Source organism: Leuresthes tenuis, unplaced genomic scaffold, assembly GCF_036924035.1.
Source record: "Leuresthes tenuis unplaced genomic scaffold, fLeuTen1.0.hap1 SCAF_18, whole genome shotgun sequence".
In the NCBI taxonomy this organism is placed as follows: Eukaryota; Metazoa; Chordata; class Actinopteri; order Atheriniformes; family Atherinopsidae; genus Leuresthes; species Leuresthes tenuis.
In genome coordinates this window covers 8786977-8814169 of record NW_027325372.1, presented here as the reverse complement: position 1 = coordinate 8814169, position 27193 = coordinate 8786977, and the positions used below count along the sequence as shown (strand labels likewise).

Sequence of the window (27193 nt, the reverse complement as noted above, 5' to 3'; positions counted from 1 at the left end):
ATAGCTTAGTGACAGCACTGTGTGATGATGGCAGCTAATGTGGGCCGGCAGATAGAGATGACCCTCTGAGGAACGAACAGCTAGTTAACGCTTTGACGTGGTTTCACTTTAACTTCATCCAGCAACACAAAAACAAACGTTTGTGAGTTAAAACTTGAACGTATCAGTCACTACATGAATATTTCTCTCTTTGATTCATCTATCTATCCAAATGTCCGGGCTCGGGGGAGGATTCATCCCTCCATAAGACCTGTTGCCACTGATTTTCAGTCCACTTCTTGAGTGATTGGCATAACTCAGCCTTCTCTCCCGGTTTCCCTTCCTTAAGAATGGCTACTTGACAGCCACCCTCCCATTTCTGATGAGGATTTGGCCAACAGAAGATGGATCCACTGAAGGTCCAGATGCATCTCTCAGGTCCTGTGTCAGGTTTTTGCTGACTTTCTTAAGGACATCACTTTCAGATCCTGTTCATCTGCTGTAGATCGTTTCTTTAGGCCTGACACTTCTTCTTTTGTCCTCCACTTGTCTAGTTTCCTCAAATATTTTAAGGGCAGACTGCACAAGTTTTCAGCTAATAGCTTTTTAAGAATCACTTTGTTGTTGTAAAAGTTCAATTTTATGTCTGTCAAACTGTTTTTCATAGATGCGACTAAAGAAATTGGAACAAATGATGCGTCTTTGTGACAGACTGTCAGTAACAAAGTGCCTAAAGATACTATTTCAAACTGGTTCTTTACTGAGTTGTATGTTATGTGTTGATAAAACACAGACTCATCCCTTGAGTTAGGTGTATTTTCCTTAATCGATTCATAGGTCAGTGTTAAGTGGCTTAACAAAGAGAAAAACGTGAAGTGGACTGAAAATTAGTGAAAAAGCAGCTAATTTCCAAAGAAAAAACTTTGGAAAAACCTTCAGAAAACCAGGAGAACTACTGCTCAAGACCACTTTAAAATGCTACAAGAAAGTCTGGCTGCTTGGAGACTAAATATAAAAAAATGAGGGACATATAAGGAGGTATTTACGGCTCTTCTATGAAACCCACCAGATTCAGTGAAACTAGAAGATTAGCAAAATAACAAAAGACTAGGTATTAATAGTCCCCAAGATATGGACTAAAACACTTTCTACTGTAAAAATGATCCAACTCTGTGACTGTGTCTGAATAATATAGATGCTTTATGCTTGGCAACAAATGAATTAGGTGCAGCAGCTTATGGTGATACTATCTTTATAGAAGGATATTTACAAATTCCCATGGCCTTAAAATCTCTTGCCCTGTCCAGCCAACAGTCCAACATTTCATTTGATTTGTTAGCGAAAGAGAAAAAAATGGAAACATGTTAAGGTATTTTATAGATGATAATGAGGAGATTACCTTGTGTGTGATTGTGTGTGTGTTCCCATTGACCAGGGCACTGACTCCCAGTGAGTCTCAGTGAATATGGTTTTCAGCTAAACTGATTTTAAGAAGGCAAAAAGAGCCTACATAGTTAACACTGCATTGTGTGGCAACAATTAATGGACTTCCAGAGATGATCAACGCCACAAACCGCGGCAGGAAGTTAACCCTGGCAGCTGGAGCAGCGCAGGATGTCTTTCCAGGGGGTTGAAAGCTGGACACTGATTCAATTTTTAAATGTACGTGGTATTACCAGGGTAAAACTTCTGCTGGCTAAACAACCCACCTCTCACACTCCGGACTTGAAGTTCCTTGAAGAGTCCACGTTTCAAGCCTCTGAGGAAGTGAAACACACCTAAATTAGATAAACGGTCCGCCCCGCTGCCGCCGCTGTGCTCGTTAGCTCATTCCCAGCTAACGTCACTGATGTCCGGATAGCTGCTTCGCAACGGCTCCGCGACTCCCGCTGCCCCCGTTACGACGAGGCGGTAATTTGTTAATTCGTGAGCTAACTAAAACCGGTTGCCTTAAAGCAGGCCACTGTCTCGGTGCTTCCTCCTCGGTCACATCCAAAGAGCACTCCGGGAAGGAAGACAACAAAACTGGTTCGTCCAACCAGGAAGTCAAATGCCCCCTTCGGCCTGTTAGGGACGTCTGTACCCTGTGCTCAGACTGGCAGGTACACCTTCACTCGGTCCTGCTACAGTACTCTACAATAACACCTAGATGTTCTACTATGTGTGCGGATGAATGCAACAATCATATTTTAAGATTACTAAATAACGAAAAATATTTTTCTCATCCTGTCACCAAAAAAAAAAAAGGATTTTTGCAAGGTTGGACATCATCAAAGCAGAAAACAGATATTTGTCAAGGAAATGACAAATTGTTACCCAAACTGAAATAAGTTTATTTTAAAGTTAATTTTGTCATAAATATACTTACATTCAGGAACTGAATCCCCATTTTGGGACAAAGTTCATGAGTGAAAGCTTTCCACCCACAAATAATCATCCCTGTGTTACATTAAGAAATAGTTCAACTTGATCATTTTTCTTGCAAAGGAAGATTACAAGCAGAGGTTGTTCAAGATTAAACCAATTTGTCAAAGTCTGTTAAGAATTTGGAAGCATTCAGTGCCTAAAGCTTTTAGAAATCTTAGAAATATATATGAACTAAGTCCCAGAGATTTAATCACTTAAAGCACTTACTATTTGTCCTGTTTTTGTTTCTTTCTTTTGCTGTTAAATCTTTGTATGTTGCTAGGATTATTTGATTGACATGCTTTGATGAGCAGTGTCTTCCTGTTTGTCTTTCAAACCAATATGTTCACTTGTGAAGTGGTGTTTCGCTGAAATTATTCAATAAAAAAGGAAACTTTTCCACGGTCCTCATGCTGCTAATGACCAATCAAATCGTGGTACTTGCCATAAAACCTCTACAGTTCAAATTCAGCCCACATCGGAGGGGAAAATTCTGCTGTGGCTGATTGGATTAAAGTGATATTCAGAGATGAATCACCAATCTGCTTTGCACAAGGAGATGATGCTGGAACTTTAGTTTGGTCCAATGAAACAGATAAAGATAACTGACTGAAGAAAAGCAACAGCAAGAGCACATTTCCACAATCATTGATGATATGGGGCTGATGTCAGGTAAAGGAGGAGATAGCAGTCATTACAGCAAATGAACAGGTGGACGCTGAACTTTTGGATGGGACATCAGTCAAAAGAATGGTGAATCGGTGATGCTGAGGTCATTTTACAGGATGATAATGCATCTCGCCACAGAACTCAAAGAATTCAAGCTTTCCAAAAAAAATTTTTATTCATAAAACTAAATAATTATATTAAAAGGGAGGCATGTTTTACAAAGCCAGGCTTCTTGGTTATTAAATCAAATCACTTTGTGTCATATCTGTGCACTGTTTGTTTGCTATTCAATGAAAATGCCGAATTAACATCCTCCAGCTGCGGTGGTTCTATGATGCCGTATCTGTCAGGGGTTAACGGGACCCTGCGCTAGAAAAGCTACACGATGGGCGGCGGTAATGCTCCGTAACGCTGGTTGCTGCCCGCATTCAAAACAGAGAAGAAGACGTTGCAACAAAAAAGCGTAGAAGAAGAACCAAATACATAGGCAGCTTGAGTTCAACATGGCAACGGTGCAAGTTAGCGAGGCTGAAAAGGTGTACATCCTACACGGCATAAGGGTAAGTTTTGACCTCGTACCTGGCTGTAGCTGCGTTGACAGCGGCTGCCTCTGTTGACACGGCTCCTCTCCTCTTCATCAGGATGATTTACGGGTGGACGGAAGAGGCTGTGAGGACTACAGACACATGGAAATAGAGACTGATGTGGTGTCCAACACAGACGGGTCGGCTAAAGTCTCACTGGTAATGGAAATCCTCAGAGTTTCGACTACGTGTTGCTTAGATACGAAGATGCTCCATTTAGTCTCATCCTTGGTTTCTGTTGTTTTCTGTCTTCTCTCTCAGGGGCACACAGCGGTTCTTGTTGGGATTAAGGCTGAGATAGGAAAACCAAGGCCGGTGGTGCCTAATGAAGGTTACCTGGAGTTCTTTGTTGACTGGTAGGTGTATCGTGTACTGTCATGTCAACAGTAAGACGTAGTTGTTTAAAGCTGTTCTCACAAACTAGGACTTTAGTTATACTTTCTTACAGTTGAGCGCTTTGATAACACCTTATTATCCTGTGAGAACACCTCAGGTATGATTCACCACCGGAAAACATATTTTAGGTGATAATTACAGCTGTTTACTTGACTTAACTTAAAGCCTACAGGCCCTAATCACAGTGTAAGGCTGGACAATGAAAATAGGCCTGAAAATAAAATCCGTTCTTTTTACCCCTCCAAAATCTTTTTGTTTGTTTCCCTCCAAGGGAAGTTATTAAAACCAATTACTGTTTTTTCATGTTTTCCCTCAATTAATTAATATGTTTCCTTTGCAGAAAGAAATGCGATTGTTTTAAAGGGAAAAAATACTTTCAAATTATGTCCAAATTCCTAATTTTGAAAATATTCCTCAGAAAATGTACATTGGTTTATTGGTTTATCACCCAGCACTATTACCATCCCATTTTTATGATAAATTAAGCACAATATTTACATGGCTTGTTTGGAATTTAAATAAAACATCTAAATGTCTCTGTTTCAGGGACTGTGTCAGAAAAAAAAGGTTAAAGTAAAGAGGAGAAGTAAAGTTTTGTTTTATTGGGTACCCTGCCACAAGGAGGTGTTGTTGGGTCGTCTGCTCCCTCTGAGTCCTGACTAGTAGTAATAATATTACAATGAGGTCCAACCCCTTTAACTCAACTCGGATAAAGTCTCTCATAGTGTTGTTCTGTCACTTCTCAACTTTGTTGTATTGTTTTCTCCTCCTATCACTAGTTCGGCCAATGCAACCCCTGAGTTTGAAGGCAGAGGAGGTGAAGAGCTGGGCATGGAGCTGAGTAACACCCTCTACAAAGTGTTCAACAACAAGCACAGCCTGGACCTGAGGAGTCTGTGTATCAGCGCTGGAGAGCACTGCTGGGTGCTCTATGTGGACGTGCTGGTGAGTGGCAGCCTCAGACGTCACCTTTTTAATCATCCAGAACGACAGTCCAGCTCCGTTTGTCGTTCTTCACTCCAGTTATGAACAACTTGTGGATTTCCTCAGAAATATTGTTTGAAATTGTCGCACCTTTCATGCGGGAAGGGAAGCCTGCCAGTCTTATATTTATTTTCTGTGAGAAGCTGATCTCATTCCACTTCTATACACATGCTTTTTTATTTTATTTCACTTTTCAGTTTCTTTTCTATGACTTTAACATATTTGGGCTTTGGACTGTAAAAAAAATCACCAAAATACCTTCTGGAGCGTCTATAAACCTTTATCTCCCTTGTCTTTTTATAATGTGTTACACAGCAAAAGGCAAGAGGGGTGTATCAGAGCCCTGTGACATGAAAACTCATCTTTAAATACTTAATGTAAATGGTGTAGAGCTGTTCAATCTCTGTGTCATGAATCCAAACAGAAAAAATAATCTAACTCACACCGTGCTCCCTCCACAGCTCCTGCAGTGCGATGGAAACTTATACGATGCCATTTCCATAGCCATCAAGGCAGCTCTCTTCAACACAAAGTGAGTATTTGTTTGTGTCTCTCCCATCGGGTCATTAAATTCCATCAGATCAGCTGATTGTTCATTTGCATACCGAACGGTTAACAGTGTTCTCATCAACTCACGCACAGAATTCCCAAAGTTCACATATCATCCGACGACGAAGGAGGAAAGGAGATCGAGCTGTCCGATGACCCTTATGACTGCATGAGGCTCAACGTGGAAAATGTTCCGTGTATAGTGACTCTGTGCAAGGTAAACTTGCTGCTGATGCTCTGAGGTGAAGACGCTAATCGCTCAAATAACCCTGCTGACGTGCGGGCTGGTTGTTGTTGTTGAGCAGGTGGGCCACAGGCACGTGGTGGATGCCACTCTGCAGGAGAAGGCCTGCTCTGTGGCGAGCCTCATCATCTCCGTCACACACAAGGGCACGGTCACCTGCGCCAGAAAGGTGGGCGGAGGCAGCCTGGATCCAGAGAGCGTCTTTGAAATGACAGAGGTGAGAGCGGCCGTCCTCCCCGGCCATCTGGCCTCCTCTCACCACAGCAGAGGAATTAACCGTGAAGTGTTCCCTTCGTTAGGGAAAATCAAAGCAGCATTTGACCTTTTACCTTTGAATAAATGTTTCATTTTTGGAAATCAGGTCTGTTTATATTACCCAGTTTATTCCATTATATTTTCAGATGATGAATAAACACACCCCCACAGATTAAACATGAAAACTTGGTTGTTTCACAGTCGGGGGATTAAACAAGGCCTTTTTCCAGAAAGGAGCTCACTTTATTTTGGAATAACTTTGAGGAGCTTGAAAGTGAGAATCTGAGTTTTTCAAGCTTTGGATTATAAAGAATCTCCTTTATCCAGAGAATGTTTGTTCGGGCACAGGAAAGCTTCCAGTTGAGAAAGATCATGAAGTATAAAATCTGCCTTTTTGCAACAGGGAGGCGGTATTGGATGAAAATGACTGATATCAGATCAATGGAGATGACTTAAGTGTAGGCTTTACTTATCATAGACACTCTTAAAAAAACAAAACCGTCATCAATTTGAGGCAAAGCCAAAAGGTATGATCTGACTGGCTGGAGATTGTTTGCATCGGTTGCCGGCATCACTGACCATCGAGTAAATTCTGGCTAATTTAGCCCTTGTGTAGTGAAGTAAAGCTGCACAGGAGCTAAAAAGGATCATATTTTTCTGTCTGCAGGCGGGTAAACGAGTCGGGAAGGCCCTTCACGCTCCACTGATGAAGCTCCTGGAGCAGGAGGAGAGTCTGGGGAAGAAGAAACTGAAAGTTGGCTTTCTTGGTTAAATTCAAATGTTTCTACTGTATGTCTTTACATGTACACATTTATTTTGTATTCAATTTTCTAACTTGTACACTTTGATTGTGTCGGTGCTTTGAAATTTTAGATACATTCTCTATGGTGTTGGTTGATTAAGTACAAACTGTATCATACTAGAATATGTGTAGAAATGACTGTATAGTTATTATTGATCAAAGGTTTGATTGATTCAATTATTCATTTTACCTGGAAAAAAAACTTTGGAGATCTAAAATCTCTTTTTTCAAGATGGTCAGCAGAAACACACTTAAACACACAGAAAATATACATGTAGGCATCATGTACAGGAACTAAAAAACATCTTTTTAAACATCAAAAGCTTAAGATACAAATAGGCTTAGAACAATTATTGACTGCAGGCCAAACAGGGTCTGAATGGTTCATTTAAAACGGTTACAGTCAGATACATCCGCCTCTGATGTGCTTGAAATAGACTTGAATTTGTCCAGTGAAGCCATCTTCTTCAAATTCAGGTGATTTCACAGCTGATTCCAAGCATCCACCTTCTCTTAATTCAATACAAGTTAGAAGTGCATGGTTTGTCAAGTATATAATGACTTAAGATGTGTGTGTTGAGTTCTCAACTCAATACTGAAAAATAGGTCCATTTTTCACTCTATATCATATGTATTATAGACTGAGAAGAGTTCAGTTTTCAAACTGAGCTGAATTTAACCCACAGGGAGTTTATCTAAAGGTCAGAATTTGCTCTGCAGATTTGTATGGAGATACTGACTCGTCCGTGAATAGTGAGGATCGTTGGACGATTCAGGAGCTTCAGTTTTGCATTTGAGAACATCGTGAATTTTGTTTCAATGTTGATCTCATCAAATGTCAGTAAATAATCTAAAGAAAAAAGCATCTCAACTTCTCTGACTCCACATTTTCAAATTGCTTGTTTTCCAAACTTACATTTGAGAATCTATTAAAAGGAGTTTAGCAGTTTCTTTTTTTCTGTTATGCTGATAATCTTGCAGAGGAACTCCAAGGAAAGTAGCTGAACACAGATTTTTGCCAAGAAGAGCCATATTTAGGCATATTTGGAGGACTTGCTGTTTAAATTGTAATGTAGAACACTTTATTTTAACCAGTAACCTTGCAAAACTGTTATCCACACTCACTATGCATAATTTCAGTTATATTTTGGAGGGGAAACGAATGCAATACTCAAAATGCCGGTGACTCCGCAGACCTGAAGTCAGTGCTTTGCTGTGACAGGAGCCTTCCGGCCTCTCTGCATCCTTTTATGTTTGCCACGTGTCAGCTGGGGCTGCAGTGCAGTTGAAGTCTTGCAGAAAGACCAGATGTGACTCTGGATCATTTCCAGTCTTCCCTCATATGTTGCAGGGTGTGTGCAGCAGGCCGACAGCAGGCAGGTCCAAAACTAAATCCCATGTAGGGACACAAAAAACTTGTGCATCTGGCTCAGTTATAGAGGGATTTTTTAATTTAATATATATAAAAAGCAGCTTTTAAATTCTAAGGCCCCACAGCTGCCAAAAACACCTGGAAATGAGAACTTTTGTCCAAACAAGAAGACTTCCAGCAAACATTTTTGCCAACTTTCAGTATAAAAGCCCTTATTCTTCTCAAAATTTAAACAGTCGTTTGAGTCAAGACACAAACAGTTTATGTAACAGATGAGTCAGCGTTTACTCCCCTTTTCTTACACCTCAATGAAAGCTGCAGAGGGGTTATGTAATGGCTTCTCTGCACCCTCCCGCCTTGTCTGCACCTGCCCTCCAGACCTGGCTCTGCTGAGCACTTGGCCTCTACAGGAAGAGTCTGGAGCCAAATAAGAAGCAGACAAACCCTACTCAAAGACTCCTGAGGTTGGACTGTTATTCCTACAAAGAGCAGTTTTGGACCTCAGTACTTTTCCCTTTCCAGAGAGATGAGAGGGAGGGTGTGACCGAGGCGGATAAATTGTGAGCTTCCACGTTGGAGCAGCTCGATCCAACAGGTTTCACCATGGAGTTCAGAGGAGTCTGTGTGCTGCTGGGAGTGCTGCTGCTCATCGACAACTCATTTCAGCAGACTACAACTAAGAAGAGACCGGTGAAAAAAGGTGAATGGAGAAAACGTCACATTTTTGTTGAGTGCTGATAAGACACATTTTTACCTCAAATCCCAGACTTAAATGTTTTTTTTTTTCCCATTGAATTTGCTTGTGTGTGGCATCAGATACATCAAAGGACGCTGCAGTAGCAGAGCTGCAGAAACAGATCGATGACATCATCCAGGAGCTCAACCTGCTGAAGGAACAACAGGCCCTGCAAACAGGTAAACCAGATGGAAAAAAAAACTATTAACAGCAATAAAAAAAGGATACAAGAATGACTGATTTTTTCTGAAAGATGTCCCAAATCCATAGAAAACGCAGAAGCTTCTTGTCAGACTCTTCAACCTCAGATTATACTGAGTGTCAGTCAATTTTCCTAAATAGGAATTGGAAACACAGTTCAATATTGGCCCAAAAAGTATCTGCACTGTCATATAATCTTGTGTTGCTGCCATATTGGCCTTCTGTCAATATCTACATCAGGATATTAATTATTTTAGTGGCTGCAGTGCAGTGCCTAACTGTTAATTAGAAAAATATATCTAAATTTCTTTTAGGCAACTTAAAGGTTTGACATATTCACAAATACAGTCTTGAATATAAGCTTCAAGACATCAGGTCTTGATGGGTAAAGTTAGTTTAAATTCCAAAAACAAAACCGTTAATTTGTTGCTAAATCCTGACATGTTTGAATCATTGTTTAGGCCCAAAAAAGGTGAAGAATTTGGAAACAATGTGTGAAACACAAAGTTTTTCCTATAAATAAGTAACTGAATCATGGGTAAATGCATTTTGCATTTACACTTTGTTCTGTCACTTCTTCTGCTTCACATCAGCGAGTACTTTTTGACCTTTTGTAAACCTGAGGCTGAGCATGTGTCAGCACAGGCTAAAACATTTATTCACCTGGATTTTTCAAAGCTGAAGCCCCTTCATCAATATGTATCCACTCGCTGAAATGTCCTCCTAGGTGAAGTCAAACTGAACTGAAGATGAAAAAGCCAGTTGTGTCAAGCATGTAGAATCACTCGTGTGTGATGTTGATTGCAATTCAGGCCACATGATATGTATTAAAGCTGTAGTAAAAAGTCTGAGGAAGCATCCTCTGAATATAAGGACAGATGGACAACACATGGCAGAACCACATCTTGTTCAGATCACAGAAAATAATGTCCAGTTGTTCAGATTTACAAAGACAGCTGATTCCATGTTGATAATAACTGCATCTGTACAAGATGTTGTATCATTTTCAAAGGAATGTCCTCAGATTTATTTGTCTTTGGTCTGACAATGTGCTCCCCTTCTGTTCTTCCCCAGTCTGTTTAAAAGGTATAAAGATCCACAGAAAGTGTTTCTTGGCCGACCCTACAAGGAAAAGTTATCACACTGCCAGTGAGGACTGCAGCGCCCTGGGTGGCGTCCTCGGTACACCCACATCCAGCGACGAGAACGATCAGCTCAGAGACTACATCCGGCAGAGCATCGGCCCAGACGAGCAGGTCTGGCTGGGCATCCACGACATGACCACCGAGGGTGTCTGGATGGATCACAACGGCTTCAGCATCACGTACAAAAACTGGAACACCTCCAACTTCAGGTCCCTGCAGCCGGACGGCGGCAAGTCTCAAAACTGCGCCGTCCTGTCTGGAGCCTCACAGGGGAAGTGGTCTGATGAGAACTGTCGTGATGAAAAGCCCTCCGTCTGCCAGTTTAACATTGTTTGATTGCATTTATCTCGTCACAGACTCTCTGCATTTTGTTAAAGCTGCTTTGTGTGTGTGTGGGTGTGTCTTACTGCCCTCTGTTCTAAGCAGAGTTTAACCCAGTGGTTCTCAACTGCATCAGGACCAAAACCAGATGTAGAGGTCATGGTCAGTTACATAAGAGGTTGTTATGTTTGGACAAAAGTGATGTGCTGGTATATCATTTGCAGCGTTCCTTGTGGTCACAATAAACCAAGGAAGAACACAATCCAGTCTACAATAAAGGGCAGACTGTGGGACAATGCAGTCTGCAGTCATTTCACAGAAGTTTTTTCATCTTCTTTTTGAAAAGACATCCAACGGTATCAAAACAAAAATAATACTGATATTATCATCATAAAGAGAGTGTGTAGGTGCTGGCACTGATCACTAATGTAAAAAGCGGGTGTAACTTTCCGTTGTTTTCTCACATCCACACCCATTACAGCAGCTTCATGACTCACAGGTTGAGAACCGCTGATTTAAACTTCACTCTTAATGACAAAAGTCACACGGAGCCGAGATCATGACTGATATTGCCTTTTCTTTTTATATACATATAACAGAATTTTCCAATTATTCCAGTTTGCTGGTTTTCTAGTCTCCTATAACATCTAGCCTGATGCTTTCAAATGACTTTCAATAAACTATGAACATCCATTCCTGCATCATCATTCATTGAAGAAAATATCTTACAACACTCTGTGATTGAGAGGCGAGACTGAAACTCAAACATGGCTTCCTGAAGCCTGCACAAAAGCAGAATATGATGCAGTTATGTAATCCTGGCCTTTGCCATTTGTCGTTTCCAGTACTTCTCCATTGTAAATACTGGTTTTCACTCTGTTGTCTGCAGTTCTTCCACCACCCTCCATCGTTTTCCTTGGCTCCAGCTCCTGTGGTTCAAATTGTTTCCAGCATCAAGAAAGTAAAAGGTCAGCATCTCAGCTTAAGATGGAAAATTAAATGTCACTGCTTCAAGTGTGCGGTGGTGGTCATCACCGCAAGGAGAAATGTTTTTCCCTTCCCAATAACATCCCTGAATTTATTGCAAAGAAAACACTCAATGACATTTACAGGAGAAGAAAACATTTTTTAAAAAGACTAGTTAAAAAAAAAAATAAAAAAGATTAAAAAAAAAAAACACTCAAAACTAGGACCAGAGCTACTTGCCCATTTTTCCAAAGTCACAGCTCATCAAGGCAGACCTAAACAAATCACAGAAAGAGTTGGTGTTTTTGTTGCTTTCTTCAGAGTGTGAAGACTGACACCGCTTGCGTTTGTGCAATAATCTGATGGCAGCACGAAGAATAGAGTTATTAACCCAAGTATGTCCGACACCACGACTCTGACAGGCCGATGTTCAGTCACATTTCGGACCGTTTGGCTGTCCGACAGAAGAATTTGCCACTTTACCGTTTTAAAAACGATGGATATGTGGAGCGCCGAGAGCTCATGCAGGAACTATTCAACCTCCAACTGCTTTATCCGCACGTGTTAGTTCAATTTAGTATAATCTTAGTGAAAATAACATATTTAAATGCATTTTATGAATCCTGTTTTTGTCAAACTAACAATTTATTTAATAAGTTTAATAGAAATGTGGTCACAAAATCAAATGAGAAATGAGGGGGAAGAAACTACCAAAAAAGCTGATAAATTAACACTTAATATCCCAGTTGTTTAATTGTTAAAATGGAAATGGTAAAATTTAATCTAAATCTAAAAAAGATGAAAACACATTGTTTGCATAAATTCTGTCAGAACAGAGTTGGCTCCAAAGCTGGAAACTATACCTCGAAGACTGTGACAAAACAACTTGTCGGCCAAGTCCGAGAAATAAATATTTGAGCGAGGTCTTCAGGAATTCTGCTCAACTGGGTGTGTTGTGAATATTCTTCCATGTCAGCGAGTGCTCGCCATGCGTCATCACTGGAGTCAGAAACAGGTGATCACTCATGTTTGCTACATCAGGAATAATTTGAAGAAGATGATTTCCTCCCTCTTCATGTTTACTCTCTGCCCAAAAAGCCAAAAAACTATTTGGGAAATAGCAGAAACATGCAACTGCAAAATGAGCCCAACTCAACAGCTGCATCCACAATACTCTGAGAAGTCACTTTACAGAGTCCAGATACAGAATTCTATTTCCAGTCTTTACGTTTCTGGCTGTAGCTTAATGTTTAAAAGAGAGTTATGGCAGCAGTGTCAATCTTCTCATCTGAGCAAGAAAGCAAATATTTCCCCAAAACTTCATACAGAAACGAGGGTCACAGCTTCCATTTGAAAGCTCTAGAAATGACAAAGTCTGTACACACACTACATAAAAAATTACTCCCAATTCCCTGAGCGGGATCCAGGCACAGATGTTTACATCCATCCACAGACACTCGGTGCTGTAACAAGAACTCAGTAACAGCAGTCTGTCACATAGATGCAGTCCTTACACACTACAAGGAGTCCTCCAATATCTGCGGCTCTGGCTCCAGAGCTTCACCAGAGAGCTGGATCGGGTTCATCTGCCCTGAGCTCTTAAATGTGTAGAGTTCATTATCCACCATCCTGCGGTCCTGGAAGCCGAGGCTGTCCTGCCGGTCAATGGGAGTGCGTGGACGAGGTGGGAGGAAAGTCTCAGAGGGGTCCAGGAACGGCCTGGCCTCCTCCATCTTGTGCTCTGGGTTTGTCTCCTTAATCACAGGCAGCGCTCCGTCAGTGGGGCCTGTAAAGGTTTGATAAGAGTCCATCTGCATCCCGTTATACGGTTCTTGCACGCTGTCGGAGTGGTTGGATTCGCCCAGCAGGTGGCCGTAGACCATCGTCTCATCTATGTAGTCATAGACATGAGAATTGTTGTCAGCTCGGGCTTTGGTGAAGTGCCGGTCTCCAGGGCGGAAGATACTCCCCTTGCCGATGTAGATGGACGACTCCTTGCTCATTTGGACTTTCTTTCTCCTGGAAAAAATGAAGGCAGACCACAAACTGTAAGAAGTGATAGAAGCAACTAATAAACCTACGTGAGAAAACAGAGAAATAAATAACACTTAAATAGCTGTTGTCAAAATGTCAGAATGCTTTTGTCCAATCAGAACAGAAACCAGGGCTCAAATTCATCAGTCTTATACTTATTATACAACTGTGGAGTCCAAAACTGAAATGAATGACTGATAATATGATGATATCGTGCGAAAATAGAAGTACCAATTATCTGGTCCAAATCTTAAGATTATTTTTAGTTAAAATTTTAAATTTATTGTCAAATTTTATTCTTAGAACATCAATTTATGCTTTATGCAGTTTATGAGTCAAAGCACGATTATCACATCTGTCTCACAAGAGACATTGCTGTGAACTGGGCCTGTTCAGAAAGAAACAACATATTCATCTGGATGAGATTTTGTGCAGCCAACTGATTAAGCCACACCCATGACCAAACTGGTGGTCAAACTAACGTAGTTAATGTAGATAGGAACCTGATCATTTTCATCTCATTTAAGAAATGCACTGAATCTGTTTGACTTCAGATTAGCATTTATAGTCTTCCTTTTGGGACATTTGATGTCCTCATAGGGGTTCTTAAAGGTTTAAGAGTTAAAATATACACATATTTAAATACAATCAAGTGTTAGTTTTGAGTTAAAAGAATAAAGAACAATGGCAGAACTCCGTATCATGTGGTATATGCTTGCCTGTGTCTGTCCTGTAAATATTCAGGACATTAAAAGAAATATAAAGACATAATGTCTTTCATTTGAGGACAAAATGCTTGACGGTTTAATAAAGGAAGTTAACATCTTGAGCTAGGTCATTTCTTTTCCTGTCTGAAAGTAAAATTCAGTTAGTACAAGCTCCACAAATGTAAAGTCAAAGTGAACAAGCTTCGTCCCTGGGAATAAGGCCTGCTTTGGAGAATTTTGCAGGTGTACTCACTTTGTGACGACACAAACAACAACCAGTACTATGATCAAAAGCAGAAGAGCTCCTGCTATCCCCAGGACAATAGCCAATAGATCTGTGGAGGAAAAACAAAAAAAAGGAAATCAAGTCTAACTTTGTGAGGTCAGGATGTTGTGTGTGGATCAAGGGACTGAAGTTCTATCTTACTGGTGTTCTTCTGGAGAACGATCTTCGTCACAACACCAAAGTTGCCCTCCTCGAGCACACAGTTGGACATGTTGAGATAGAAACTTTGTGGAACCATTAAATTGCGCTCCGCTGGCTCATCTTCCCTACGGCTCAGGAGCTCCTCCTCATACCCCAGCATCTGCACCTTGATGCCAGTGTGCCTGTCAGCACATTTTGGCTGGCTGATGTTGACGAACAAGACGTCGGCTCTGTACAGACTCGGAAAAGTGATGATCCAGGATATGGTGGTGGATGGATTCATTCCCTGAGGCCAGTTGGGTGTGGCCAGCAGGGTGGGAGAATTCACCTTGGGGCTGACCCTGTAGATGATGGTATCTGGAAAGGGATGGAGACAATGCTGAGTCGAAGGATAGAATTCTGGGATGGAACATTTGTACTCGAGTTTAATTTTAAGAGCAGCCGTGGTACAATGGTGCCCTCGTGTGGAAAGTGGAAGTCTAGTGACAAAACAAAGTAACAAATGATTATTTTCTTGATTAATCATTAGTTGACCGTCTGAACAAACCTAAAAATACATATACTGAAAATTTACGATCATATAAAACCTTGAAAACCAGCAAATATTCATATTTCCTGAAATAGAGGCTTAAATATGATGCTAACATAATGATAACATAACCAACAATCCCTGCTGATGGAATGAAAATAGCTAATTAATAATTAAAGCTCTTGCTTCAACAGTATCAGATGTCATCTACTGACTGTTGAGTGCCTTTTGTGTCCCATCTGGATGACTGAAATACATTCAAACAGCCACAAAGCAAGTCTGAGCTTGTTGCAGTCAGGTGTTCATAAAGTGTACAGGAACATTTCAAGTGAGCCGCAGTAATTAGTCGACAAAGTTTGGCCAGTGTGTTGCGTTATGGTCTGTTACAGCAGCATTTACTGACACGGGTCAGGGAGCAAACTGTAAACGCAGAACCGAACAAAGCACCATCAAGGTCATAATTAAAGGCAGCAGACAGACGGCAACATTAGTTTTCAATTTTGAGTCACTGTTAACTTTGTAAGTCTGCCATTTGTCTCATGGTTTATCATCAGAGCAGTTTCACTGTGGAGCTGCAGGTGGGAACGACACCAGTAAGAGCTGCGAGACGTGAACCAGAACAGAAAACTTATCAACTATGAAAAAAAAATAACACAAATCAATGATGTGAAAGACATTACAGCCTTCATACAACTGAAGGTATGGGTCAACACCTCTAAATATTACAAAAAGTGAGATTATAGTTTCTTCAGTTCTATATTTGGCCTAATAACCAAATGTTGAAATGGATCCGTTTATCAGGACCTCTTATAGACAATTAAAACCTTAAAAGGACAGCATTTGACTGGAATGATTTACGGTTTAAGAATAACTAAATATACTGCGTCTGTCTTATTTTAAGCTAAAAACAAAGTCGGCCAAATAAATTAAAGGGATTCACAGATTTTTTTTTATGTCATGAGGACAAATTCAGTGCATTCTGATATTGGATTTTGGGTCAATAATTCTTAAAAATGTAATTAATTAGTTAACTGATAAAATATTAGCTGATTTATGGATTAATATCGAGGTACAGTTTTACAGTAGATATTCATGTTTTACCTGAGATCTCCTGACTGACGCTGACATTGAGGAAAGGCCCCCTGGTCTTCCTGAAGTCCTGGGCCGTAGCTGTGATAGAGACATTGGTGTGCAGCTGAACTTTCTGGATCATACCATTAAAACAGAAGTCTCCAACAGAGAACCCATCAGTCTCTGCCACATGAAGTGAGAAAGACTGGTTACACTCCTGGCCCGGTATGGACTGCTTTAAACTCCCTGTGGGAGACGCTAGATCCAGTGTGCCGTCCCGAGGGATGCTGAGGTGCCACGTGAAGCTATGGAGGGGCATCGGCAGACATGAGTCCAGCTTGGGCACAGTGAGGACAGATGAAGGGCACGATGTCACATTTTGGCACCCTGTTATCAAAAGACAACAAGAAGGAAATGTTTAAAAAGAACATGAAATGGATACACTATGTGACCTGTAGGAAATGAGAAGAAATAGGTCAAAGCAAACTACATAATCTGGAGGGAACAGCGGGCCAGGCTCTGTCCAAAGGCAACAACACCAGCTGAAAAGATCTCCTATTCATAAGGTTGAAGTAATTTTCTTTTTTTTTTTTTAAAAAGCTGTGCAAAAGCAGAACATCGTAATCAAACAGGGAGTTTAGTGCGACTTTTTCTTGGTTGGGCAAGAATACATGCTGGAGTCTTTTTTTTAAAGTCAGCCATACAGTGACAGCAGGACATCTTCTTAATTGGCGAGTTTTAAAAGGGGATTTCAGCTCTGAAAAGAACCAATCAACAGTCTTACCTCGTCTCTCATCTATATGCTAAACTAGGCCAGCTGCACCCGAACGTCTGCCGTGCAAACATGAGAGTGGCATCAACATTTTCACCAAACATTACAAAATTTTGCAAATAGAAAGAAATCCTCAAATTGAATCAAACACGTCCTTTAAACATCAAAAGTACATTTTACATTTAGAGTACACTTTACTTTTCTGTAGCTAGGAAACTGGGATGAATACGAGCAAACAAGCTGCTCAAGAAGATTAAAAAAAAATTTAAAAAAGAATCTTACCAATAAATCTGCTGGCAGTCAGACGAATGCCTTCATTGGGACAGTCAAGGAAGGACAGACTTGCCTTCGTGCCTGCGGCCACGATGATCTTCTCTTTAACCTCAGAGTTTACGCTCATTTCACAGAGTGGGTCTGAACGCACCTTCTCCATCTGCAGGGACACTTCTCGATGTTTGGTTAGATCCACCGAGCACAGAACTAACAGGGGACACCAAAAGAGGCACAAAAGTCAATCTCAAGACATTTCACTTTTTCATCCTACAAATTAAAAAAAACTGTACATACTACTGCAGGAACTACTACTTTGCCGACCGACATCCATCAAAGAAGGGAGCCATCTCTGATATTTCAGATTAAATTTGGATCTATAAATTAAATAAAATGCTTTTTATAAGCCAAGTCATGTAAGTTTGGACTCGTAGCTAAAGTTTGTGCTCCTCGAGTTAGATTACAGGGACAGGATGGTAAAAAAAAAACAAAAAAAAAACACCTCAAATCCTCAGTGACCTTTTAAATCATGAAGACATAGTCTCATGTTAAATAATAACACAGATGTATTTAAATGTTGTCTGTTATCAGGAACAATATGAGAAAGCTCTGCCTGGCTTATTTAGCCAAGATAACTGCTCAGTGTTTCCAAGATGGCTCCAACATAGGAAGATCTGCCTTTACACCCAATTTTTACATTTTCATTTTCTGGTAAAAGTGGTTCCAAATCCCAGCAGACAGTTTCAGCAGCTGAGGATGGTGGGTCCACAGGAGGGAAAAGTATTTTTTGTGCGTTATTTTGTACGAGAACATTGAAAAGTGACAGTAATAAACAGATTTTGCTTCACGCTGTAACTGAGGACATTTTTCAATCCCTTTTTTCTTCATTCAGAAGGTCAGAAGGTCAAGAGTTTTAAGAGTTGTTACAGGTTTTGTTGAATAACTTTCTGAAAAGATTAAAGACGATTATTATAATAAACGATTATTAAACGATCAACAGGCAGCAGAATTTAGAAAAAACAAAGTTTAGCTATTTTTTGTCCCCACTAACAAGCTTAAGCTGTAGTTTTGTGAGGACTTGACCTTCAGTGTTTTTTTTTTTATTTTTATATGCTTTCAAGCGAGTTGTCTTTCTTCACCGAGATGAGTCATCATTTTTAAAATAAAACATTACACAGGTTTCTATAAATGCGCATCCTATTTCCCTCTGAGAATGCTGCTTTGCCTGCTGTGTCCACACTAAACAGCTTTTTATACAACTACAGAAGACCGTAGACATGGAAACTAACAGCTGGTATTCAGAATAAAGTAATTTAATCAAAAGTTTGAGTAAAACTGACACTAACCCAAACTTTCTAGAGCTCTAAATTACACTTGAAATCAGTATTTGATTTGTTTAGTGAAACGTCAGTCACTTCTAATAGGAATTTATGTGTAACCTGTTGCTTATTTCACGTCTACCAGCTGTCATATTTTAATACCATACCTGGATGACCGCTTCTCATTACGGAGACTCTGTAGCTCAGAGTGAGCCCTTGTAGCGTTCTGTTGGTTTCACAGTTCTTCAGCACCATGTTGAAGTTGCCCTGCTGATGCTGCGGCTGAGGATCCGTCAGCGTCAGTTTGGTCACCTTCTTGTTCTCTTTTAGATACTCCACTTCCACGTCATCCATGAGGCACTCTGGGGCCGTATGATCACGAAAGTGAACGGTGTAGTTGTACATGTTGGGCACTGTGAATTCCCACTTCATGTGCTGGGCATCGGGGAAGTCTTTGGGGTAGTTGGCTGTGATGAAGTCTGTGTCTGATGCACCTCGTGGTAGGTTGACTTTTACTATGGCCAGCACTAAGGATGGACAAGCAGAGAATAGAAACATGAAAATTCAGTCATTTCTATCTTTTTAAATCTTCTGCGTGGAAGAGGAGGTGTTTAAGGACATAATACGATGATGATTGCAAACATGTTTACAGCCAGATGGCCACCGGATGTGGTTGATTATTAACTTTGCTCCAAGCTAATAAACGAAGTATAAGAAACTGTCTCTGACAAAGGTAGCTGCCAATCGGCTCGTAAAGTACCTTTAAAGCTGCTATAATCTTTGTTAAAAGCAGCAGGCTGTAAAATAGCTTCATCGTGAACATCTTTATTTATTGACCCCTATGAAACAGTCACTTTGCTGGTGATATTGTCTCCAGATTTGGAGAACAAATAAGACATTCAACAGATGTTTAAAAAAAAAAAATATATATATATATATATATATATATATATATATATATATTGACAGCTTACATCCCCCCAAAGTTCAAATTAAAACACTGATTTATAAAATAGAATTTCATGATAGAGGTTTTTCATTATTACATTTGCAATAACAATCTGTCTGTAGTGTTGGCTGAACGGCATGCTTGTATTGACAATTAACATATTTAGCTTGCTAATGTTAGTATTTAGCTCAAAGTTGCAGTATAACCAGGTACAGCACAAAGACTGAATTAATTGTTCACACCCATTACCTCATGATATCTGCAGGTGTGTAGAGGTAAACATAACAACCAATAATTAAGCTGGTCTTGTGGTTTTGAGAATGTGTCACCCAAAGATGACTGATGAAGATGTTCGGTGTGTTTATTAAGATAAGGGCCACATTATTGGTCTGTAATGGACTTACTGTTCGTCTCAGGCCCGACACTGAGTTTGAAGTCGACAGGGTTAACCGTCGCATCCCCAGGCACCTGCAGGGACATGCGGCCCTTGTAACGGGCCTGAATTGTGGTCACGGTGCCTCCTTTGCAAAAGGTACCAATGACTGCTGGCCCAGTGCGCAGATATGTAATAAGAGAGTACGTGTGGTCATCTGGACAGGTCTCTTCGCTGGAAATCTGTCGCATTCCTGGTTCGGGGAAGTCCAGCTGGAAAGCCCGAGTGGAGACAACTTTCAGGTCCCAGGTGAAGGTCCGGTTGAAGTCTGGGAAAAGCGTGGTCTCAGCCTGAACAATGTTGCCAGAGCAGGAGGTCTCTGTGCAGTCTAAAGACAAAACGACATATGAGAGATGGTGACTGGTTAGCAACAACTGAATTTCTAAAATAATATAAAAACTTGCACAACCTGTAACAGTCAGTTAGGATTAGCTTTATTAGATATTCAAGTATAGATCGGTTGTAAAATAAAATGCAAATTCATGCACATAAATCCCACTCAAAGTCTTTATAAAACACTTTTATAAGCAGGAGACATGAAAATCCCACATATGAATATTTCAGATGTTCATACCAATTTCTCGGTTGATCTCCACGCTGAAAACATCCCGAGGTTGTGGACAGGTAAACTCCACTGATGTGTTGCGAGGATCTGACAGTCTTAAAATCTGTGGGTTGCATCTCTTATTGGGTGCATTGTCCACACAAACACTGCAATCTGGCTCATCGGCCATTCTTCTGATGATGATGATGGTGTCGGGGTCAGGGGTCACAGACATCAATCTGCCCTCTAAAGACAAATTATAAAGAATATGTATCAAAGTACATTCCATCGGTTTTAGGGATGCGCGTTTTCATAAACATTGTAAAGTGCTTTGCTGCTTTTTATTTTTTAAAAAGCAATAGTTTTGTCTAAATGATTGAAGAAAGTGTCGAAACATGCGCTCACTCACGTCTTGGTGCTGCTTTGACATTGAATGCAGTCTGGCCCATGTCTCCTCCTTTGGGTACTTCAACAGTCACAGTAGTTGCTCCAAGCAGTTCAAAATGAGTAACCGATCCACCTTTGCAGAAGCTGTTAGTTCTTATTTTTCCATCACTTCTGGTTGAACTCACTGTGTACCGATAACCATCCTGGCAGTTTCCTGCTGTTGAAATGTCCTTCAGTCCATCAGCAGGAAAATACAAAGTTAAAACAGTCCTCTCTGGAACAGTAATGTCCCACACCAGGGTTCTTTTGAAGTCCTCAAGGAGTTTGGGATCAACTTCAGCGGCAGCAGGGGTGCAGGAGCCCTTTGTGCATTCTGAAAGAAAAAGAGAAGTCCCCAAAAAAAGCGCCAAGGATGCCAGTTACATGGGAATGAAAATTCAGATATTATTTTTCTTCTGTACGTGGTTATTTAAAGTGGAGTTAATCCAAAATAATCTTTCCCACATACAGCTGGTAATCAGATTAGATTTTGTTTCTTTACCTATTGTCGTTTTTATCTTCACACTGAACAAGTCCTGAGGTTTCAGGCAGCTGAACTCCACTGAGAGCTTTTCAGCTGTGGTCAGCGTCTTTTCCACTGAGCTACAATCAGGAGTGGAGCCATCAGTGGTGCACACTTCACACTCTGGCTGCCCCAGGTCCCGGCTCAGGACCACAGTCGTACTGGGACCAATGCTTATGTCCACTGTTCGTCCCTCTGAGAAGGGAGAGAAAAAACCAAAACATTAATAAAATTCTATCAGTTCCTCAATATGAAGCTACTGCCCTCTTGTTACCTTAGCTTAGCATATAGGTGGGAAACAGGAGTAAACTATCTTGCCTACTTAATAAATAAGCATAATACCACCTCTAAAGCTCACTAATTAATGTATTCATTCTGTTGAAGTTTATAACTTGTGAGTTATTTATTATAATGAGTTTTAATTAGACAAAGGTAGATCTCATTAGTTTAATGTGAAGAAGTTCCTACTAGCCAGGTTCTGGCTAACTAAACTGGACTTTACAGTACGAGTAAGCCAAGGTTAACCGAAAGAGCAGCTGGTGCATCACCAGCCAAATGAACTGTTACTCAGGTCTTTAAGGTCTGTATCCAAGAAGTTGTTCTTACTTAAAGGTCCAGCAGAGAATTGAAAAGACACAGGCACCTCCTGTGTGTTTGGTTTAACTTGTAGAGAGACAACAGCTTCATTGGCCAGGTCTAGTTGGGTCACAGAGCCACCGTGACAATACTGCGTCAGGCCCTTGCTGCTAGTTTTAGATGTGGCCACTGAATACTGTAATCCATCAGGGCACGATTGGGACATCTCAGTAAGTCCACTTCCAAGGATGTTGACAGTCACAACAGTCTTTTCTGGCACCTTCAGCTCCCAAATAAAGGTTCTGGTGAACTCTGTCAGCATGGAGGATTGCACATCTACCATCATGGGGTCGCAGGCATCCTTGGAACATTCTGGATTACAATTTAAGATGAGAAAAGATTAAAAACATTGCACGTTTCTTTGTTCTTGGCATTCATCAAACAAGACTTTTTCCACACATTAACATCAGGGAATGTCTTGAGATCTGAGTGAAGAATCCTTTTGTGTCTGTACCTAAAGGGTAGAAAGCGACAACCACCAGAAAAGATGAGGCTAATTATACTGGTTTGTTTGTTTTTTTCTGTTGCACTTTGTTCAACTTGCATTGTTTGAATTATTCTTTATAAATAAAATTAACATCAACACACACACACACACACACACTCTGGTTTTTAGTGTTGCATTGCAACTTTGGATTATTAAGATATTTAGCAACAGATATGGTAAAAGAAAAAACACTGACACATATTTGTGTTTATTTTCAGAATATAATGGTAGGTTTTTTATGATTTTATCTCATTCAACATTGAGGAAACTTATTTTATTTTTGAGAAAGAAAAAAAAAACATTACTGTGATGACTTGAATATTTGGAACAGGAAAATACTTTACTGGTAGAGTGCAAACAACGGATGGATTTCTTACCTTGAAAATAAAGACTCAGACTTGCTTTCAATGAGCATATTAAATTCTAACCAAAATGCTCATTTTCATTATACTTCCATATATTTCATAAATTCAGGGTTGCGGAGGGGCTGGAGCCTATCCCAGCAATCAACACAGGGCCAACACAAAGTCAAACAACCATGCTCACTCACACTCACTGCTACAGTCAATTTAGAGTCACCGATTAACCTAACTCCCCACAGAAAGGCCCCAGCTGGGAGTTGAACCAGGTGCTAATCACCATACCACCATGAACGAAACAAGTTGCACATTTAGGGGATCATTTTCTGCAAGTTCATCTCTGCAAATATTGACTATTACTATTTTATGCATCGTTATTGTGAGAATATTGAATAAGAACAGCCATAACAAAAATTCAGAAGAACCTCATATGCCAAAATCAAGACAATAAGAGGGAGGCTTGTGCATAAAATTGGTTTTAAATCATATGAGGCCTGACATCTGTAGAAAGCATATCCATTTTTTGCAGGCATATTCAGGACAATCCTGTTTTTGTTTCCAAAACAAAACACTCCAAAAAAAAATTCTGATTAAGCAAGTTTTCTAACTCAGTCAAGCCCTGTGAAAAGAGGTTTTAAAGAACAAACAATCAGACCAGTAAACAATTACAATCTGCATCACCAAAACCATGTGCAAACTCACCAATGGAACGTGTGATTGTCACAGTGTAAGACTGTTCAATGGGCTGGGAGCAGTTGAACAGCAGTTTGACTTCATTTTCAGGTACCAGAGTAAGAGATGAGTAGCAGGAAGTCTGAGTGTCATTCACCCCACTGACTGTGCACACAGCACACTCAGCCAAAGGAAGCTTGGTGGACACCGTCACAATTGAGCCCTTGTTTGGTCGGACCACCGTCTGCAAACATTCTGAGAAAACAAATCAAACATTATTTGAAAAATTATCTCAGCCTGATTTTTTATTTGATTTGAAAGAAATAAAAAATACGGTTAGAGGGAGGGTGATGGCAATCTCCCAACTGGTCTTTGACTTCTGTCCATTATTAGATATCTAAACAATGACTGCATGGATTACTATGGAATTCATTTTAACCAGAATTAATGTTTTCACAGATAAAGGTCAGACAGACTGGTGACAACTGAGCATGCAGCGTTTCCAGGCCCACCTTTCATGAGTACCAAAAAGGCAGGCCACAGCAAATTAACTGGACTCTTATTAATCATGACTCGGTTTAAAAGAGAGGAACTCTACCAGGATTAATGCGACTTCTTCTGTTGAGAAAAATGTACCTTTTATAACTTTTATAAATAGTGAAATAATTAGTGTTGTGAAGCTCCATTTGTCCCAACCTAATTGGGAACTCTACCCTAACTGTGGGTCACCCTCTCTTCTGAGTCTTGTGAATTCATCAAGATGATGAAGATATTTCTCTGAGATTTTGCTCCGTGTTGACATAACTGTACCAAATCATATGAGCCCATTTGTCAACTACACATCCATCACCAGATCAACCACTTCCCAGAGGTGTTTTACCAGATTCAGAGCGGGTGACGGGGGACGGTTTGCCGACACACACGGAATTACGTTTGTAAAACCAGTTTGGGGTCACTTTTGCTTTCTGACTTGTTGCATTATTGCAGCCAGTAGACGATGAAGGAGCAACACTCAGACAGGCTGTTGCACTGAAGCTATGACTCAAACATTTCACAGAGCTGAAAGTGTGCCACGAAAACATTTCCATTACCACCCTGAACTGTTGACACAAGGCAGGTCGGGTCCATTGATTCATGATTACGCTCTAATGTCCACTAAAATCATTAAGAAACCTAGATCTTGATTATCTAGAATTCAAATCCTCCAATCAGTTTGAATTGAAGGACACTCCCAAGGCAAATAGCCTACTGTTTACTGTCTACAACTGTCATAACTGTTCACTTTTCTGGCTAACTAGTCTGAAAACACACCGATTTTTGTAAAGCTTCTGTACTGGAATTTTATCTGAATTTTAAAGATCTTGACAGCAATACAGAGCTCAGATGAAGCTTTTGAGTAGAAATTAGTGATTAGATGTTTTGTGAGAGTAAACAGCTGGTGTAGAGGGATTGAAAGACTAACGAGAAAGCAAAAACCTTTGATTTCGAGATGATAAAGTCTACAAAGACTAAAAACAACTTTTTAAAAAACACCATGCTGCTGCAGGTTTTTTGCATGTTAGAGACATGAAGTCAGGGTACAGGATGTAGTATAAATCTAGCAGTAAACTATGATAAAAAGCCCCGCCAGATTCAGCAACAGATTGCTTGTCAATCATTAATGAAGTTGAGATTAATTCATGCCTCGAGGAAGCTCCACAAACGCCCCATAAACCATTTGAAAATGGAGGGCTTATAGTCGGGGCTGAGAGTTTCTCCTCTCAGTCTGAAAATGTGCTGTCAAGTTATTCGATCCTAACTAATGCTGCCACAGTGTCCTCTATTGTCTTTTAAAGTGCTGTCACAGAGCTCTAAGCGGAGTTCATTCTGCTATCAGATGAGCTCAACCTGCTCTTATCTCAGCTGTTTGACACACAACCGTCAAATGAAGCCTAGTTTTGTCGATATTAATGCTTTTTTTTTTTTTTTAAAAACTCTAGCCCACTGAAAACAATGAAAGTAAGAGCGCGTAAAGAAAGACTCACAGACAACACATATGATATTACAAGCTGAGAGATCTCATTTTCTTACCTGAAGTGTCAAAAGCTCCCAGAAACGAAAGCCCCAGGAGCACACATGTGGCACAGAAGCGCACTTTCACAAAAACGAGCATTTTCCCGATTAAGGAAAAAAAATTAAACAGCTAAAAACGTAAATCTGAAGTCGCTGTTTTTGTTTCAAACACACGGCTGCATTTTCGAGTGCTTTCAAACGGCAGCATCGGCGTTGACATCCACTTCCTGCTCCATATTACCTGTGCGCAGCAGAGGGCGTGGACGGCAGGTAGGCAACCTGTCCGAACATGAAGCGGAGAGGCCCTGCCGCTGTACCTTTGAGCCAAAACGCTGCGGAGACACTAGTTTGATGAGACGTGAGTCGTTGTGAGACTCCCCTCGCTGTGTGGCACAATGGGCGCCCTATTTATAAGCAGCCAAACATGCCAAAGATTGTTGGCATCGTGGTGTGTATCCCCAAAACGAAGCAGGGCCAGGGTGTGGAAACAGCTTCAAGTAGATGTTTCATTGTGTCGGAATTGCTTAAAATGTGGAACTCTAACACAGAAAAAACAAAGGCACAGAGAGCCACGTTATGTAAATAATTAGCTGGAAATCTGACCTGACCATGTGGCAGTTGAGTCAGGTAAATGAGGGCTGTAAGCCAGTTGCTCTTGGTCAGGTGCTTTTTTTCCTCATGGTAAGATGAAGATGAAAATGTGATTACCTGTAGAGATCTATACTGTGGAAAACACCAGAGTTGCAGAGGCTGCCTCCTGCCACCACATGCCTCATGACGCAGACATTCCTGCTTAGAAACATACCTGAGGGCAAGACCATTTACACACATTGGTGTTAAAGTTTCAGTGCTGCAAAAGCTCACCCCCTCTTAGCTTTTACATAAACCCAAATTCAAAAGGCCCAAACTTAAAGTCAAAGACTGAACCCTGAACCAACGTCAGTCTGCATCCCTTTCTAACATGTAAAGCCCATTTTTACCAGTACAGATGCAGGAATGACAAGGGAAGGCAGTTGTCCTGATTAGTCTGTTTTTAAGAACCTTTTGGTTTAAAAAACCAACTCACACACCTACACAGTCAAACATACAAACAACATTCGTGTTTTGGTTGAACCAGTCTGACGGCATGCAAACTGGGCGGTGTGCTGGAATCAGACGGGATAAGTGCGTCCTCTAAACAACGGACCTCAGTGAAGGATCAGCAGCTGTCAGACTTCCCCTCCCCGCCCATGTAACTGTAGATCCACGACAGCCAAACATTTGCTGCAGGGAGTTTCAGGGCCACAGTTTGTTCTCCTGATCCTCTGTGGGGAAATTGATTGAGACAGATAAGAGACTTAAAATAAGAGCAGTATTATAGGCTCCTCTGATACA

General features: G+C 40.7%; 5 protein-coding genes across 6 annotated transcripts in view; 3 read left to right on the top strand and 2 right to left on the bottom strand.

Annotated features, from left to right (window-relative positions):
• The window catches only part of LOC140274859 (palmitoyltransferase ZDHHC3-like), a 350244-nt gene extending 348214 nt beyond the window's left edge, over positions 1-2030 (bottom strand). For both annotated transcript variants that reach the window (XR_011908373.1, XM_072370239.1), the window contains exon 1: positions 1689-2030. The gene's annotated coding sequence lies outside the window, so the exon portion shown is untranslated. The remainder of the gene's footprint in view (positions 1-1688) is intronic.
• Positions 1-6906, top strand: part of exosc7 (exosome component 7) — a 188571-nt gene extending 181665 nt beyond the window's left edge. The window contains exons 2-9 of the mRNA XM_072370240.1: positions 3542-3614; positions 3696-3797; positions 3900-3994; positions 4814-4979; positions 5480-5550; positions 5661-5784; positions 5873-6028; positions 6734-6906. Coding sequence (XP_072226341.1) covers positions 3558-3614; positions 3696-3797; positions 3900-3994; positions 4814-4979; positions 5480-5550; positions 5661-5784; positions 5873-6028; positions 6734-6838 — 876 coding nt within the window. The 5' untranslated portion in view covers positions 3542-3557 and the 3' untranslated portion in view covers positions 6839-6906. The remainder of the gene's footprint in view (positions 1-3541; positions 3615-3695; positions 3798-3899; positions 3995-4813; positions 4980-5479; positions 5551-5660; positions 5785-5872; positions 6029-6733) is intronic.
• cratb (carnitine O-acetyltransferase b) overlaps positions 1-27193 on the top strand; it is an 81539-nt gene that overhangs the window by 17527 nt on the left and 36819 nt on the right. The window lies entirely within an intron of this gene.
• Positions 8678-11336, top strand: LOC140275425 (tetranectin-like). The gene is made up of 3 exons (XM_072370891.1): positions 8678-8940; positions 9057-9155; positions 10252-11336. Exons 1-3 carry the CDS (start codon positions 8844-8846, stop codon positions 10656-10658), a joined length of 603 nt encoding a protein of 200 aa, XP_072226992.1. The 5' UTR covers positions 8678-8843; the 3' UTR covers positions 10659-11336.
• cdcp1b (CUB domain containing protein 1b) lies at positions 13051-26389 on the bottom strand. Its single transcript, XM_072370229.1, has 13 exons — positions 25838-26389; positions 23798-24022; positions 22220-22561; positions 21593-21808; positions 21074-21424; positions 20695-20910; positions 20092-20448; positions 18906-19265; positions 17432-17629; positions 16408-16764; positions 14778-15134; positions 14604-14685; positions 13051-13628 (listed from the first exon to the last, which is right to left on the bottom strand). The coding sequence occupies exons 1-13, from the start codon at positions 25917-25919 to the stop codon at positions 13127-13129; spliced, it is 3645 nt and encodes a 1214-aa protein (XP_072226330.1). The 5' UTR covers positions 25920-26389; the 3' UTR covers positions 13051-13126.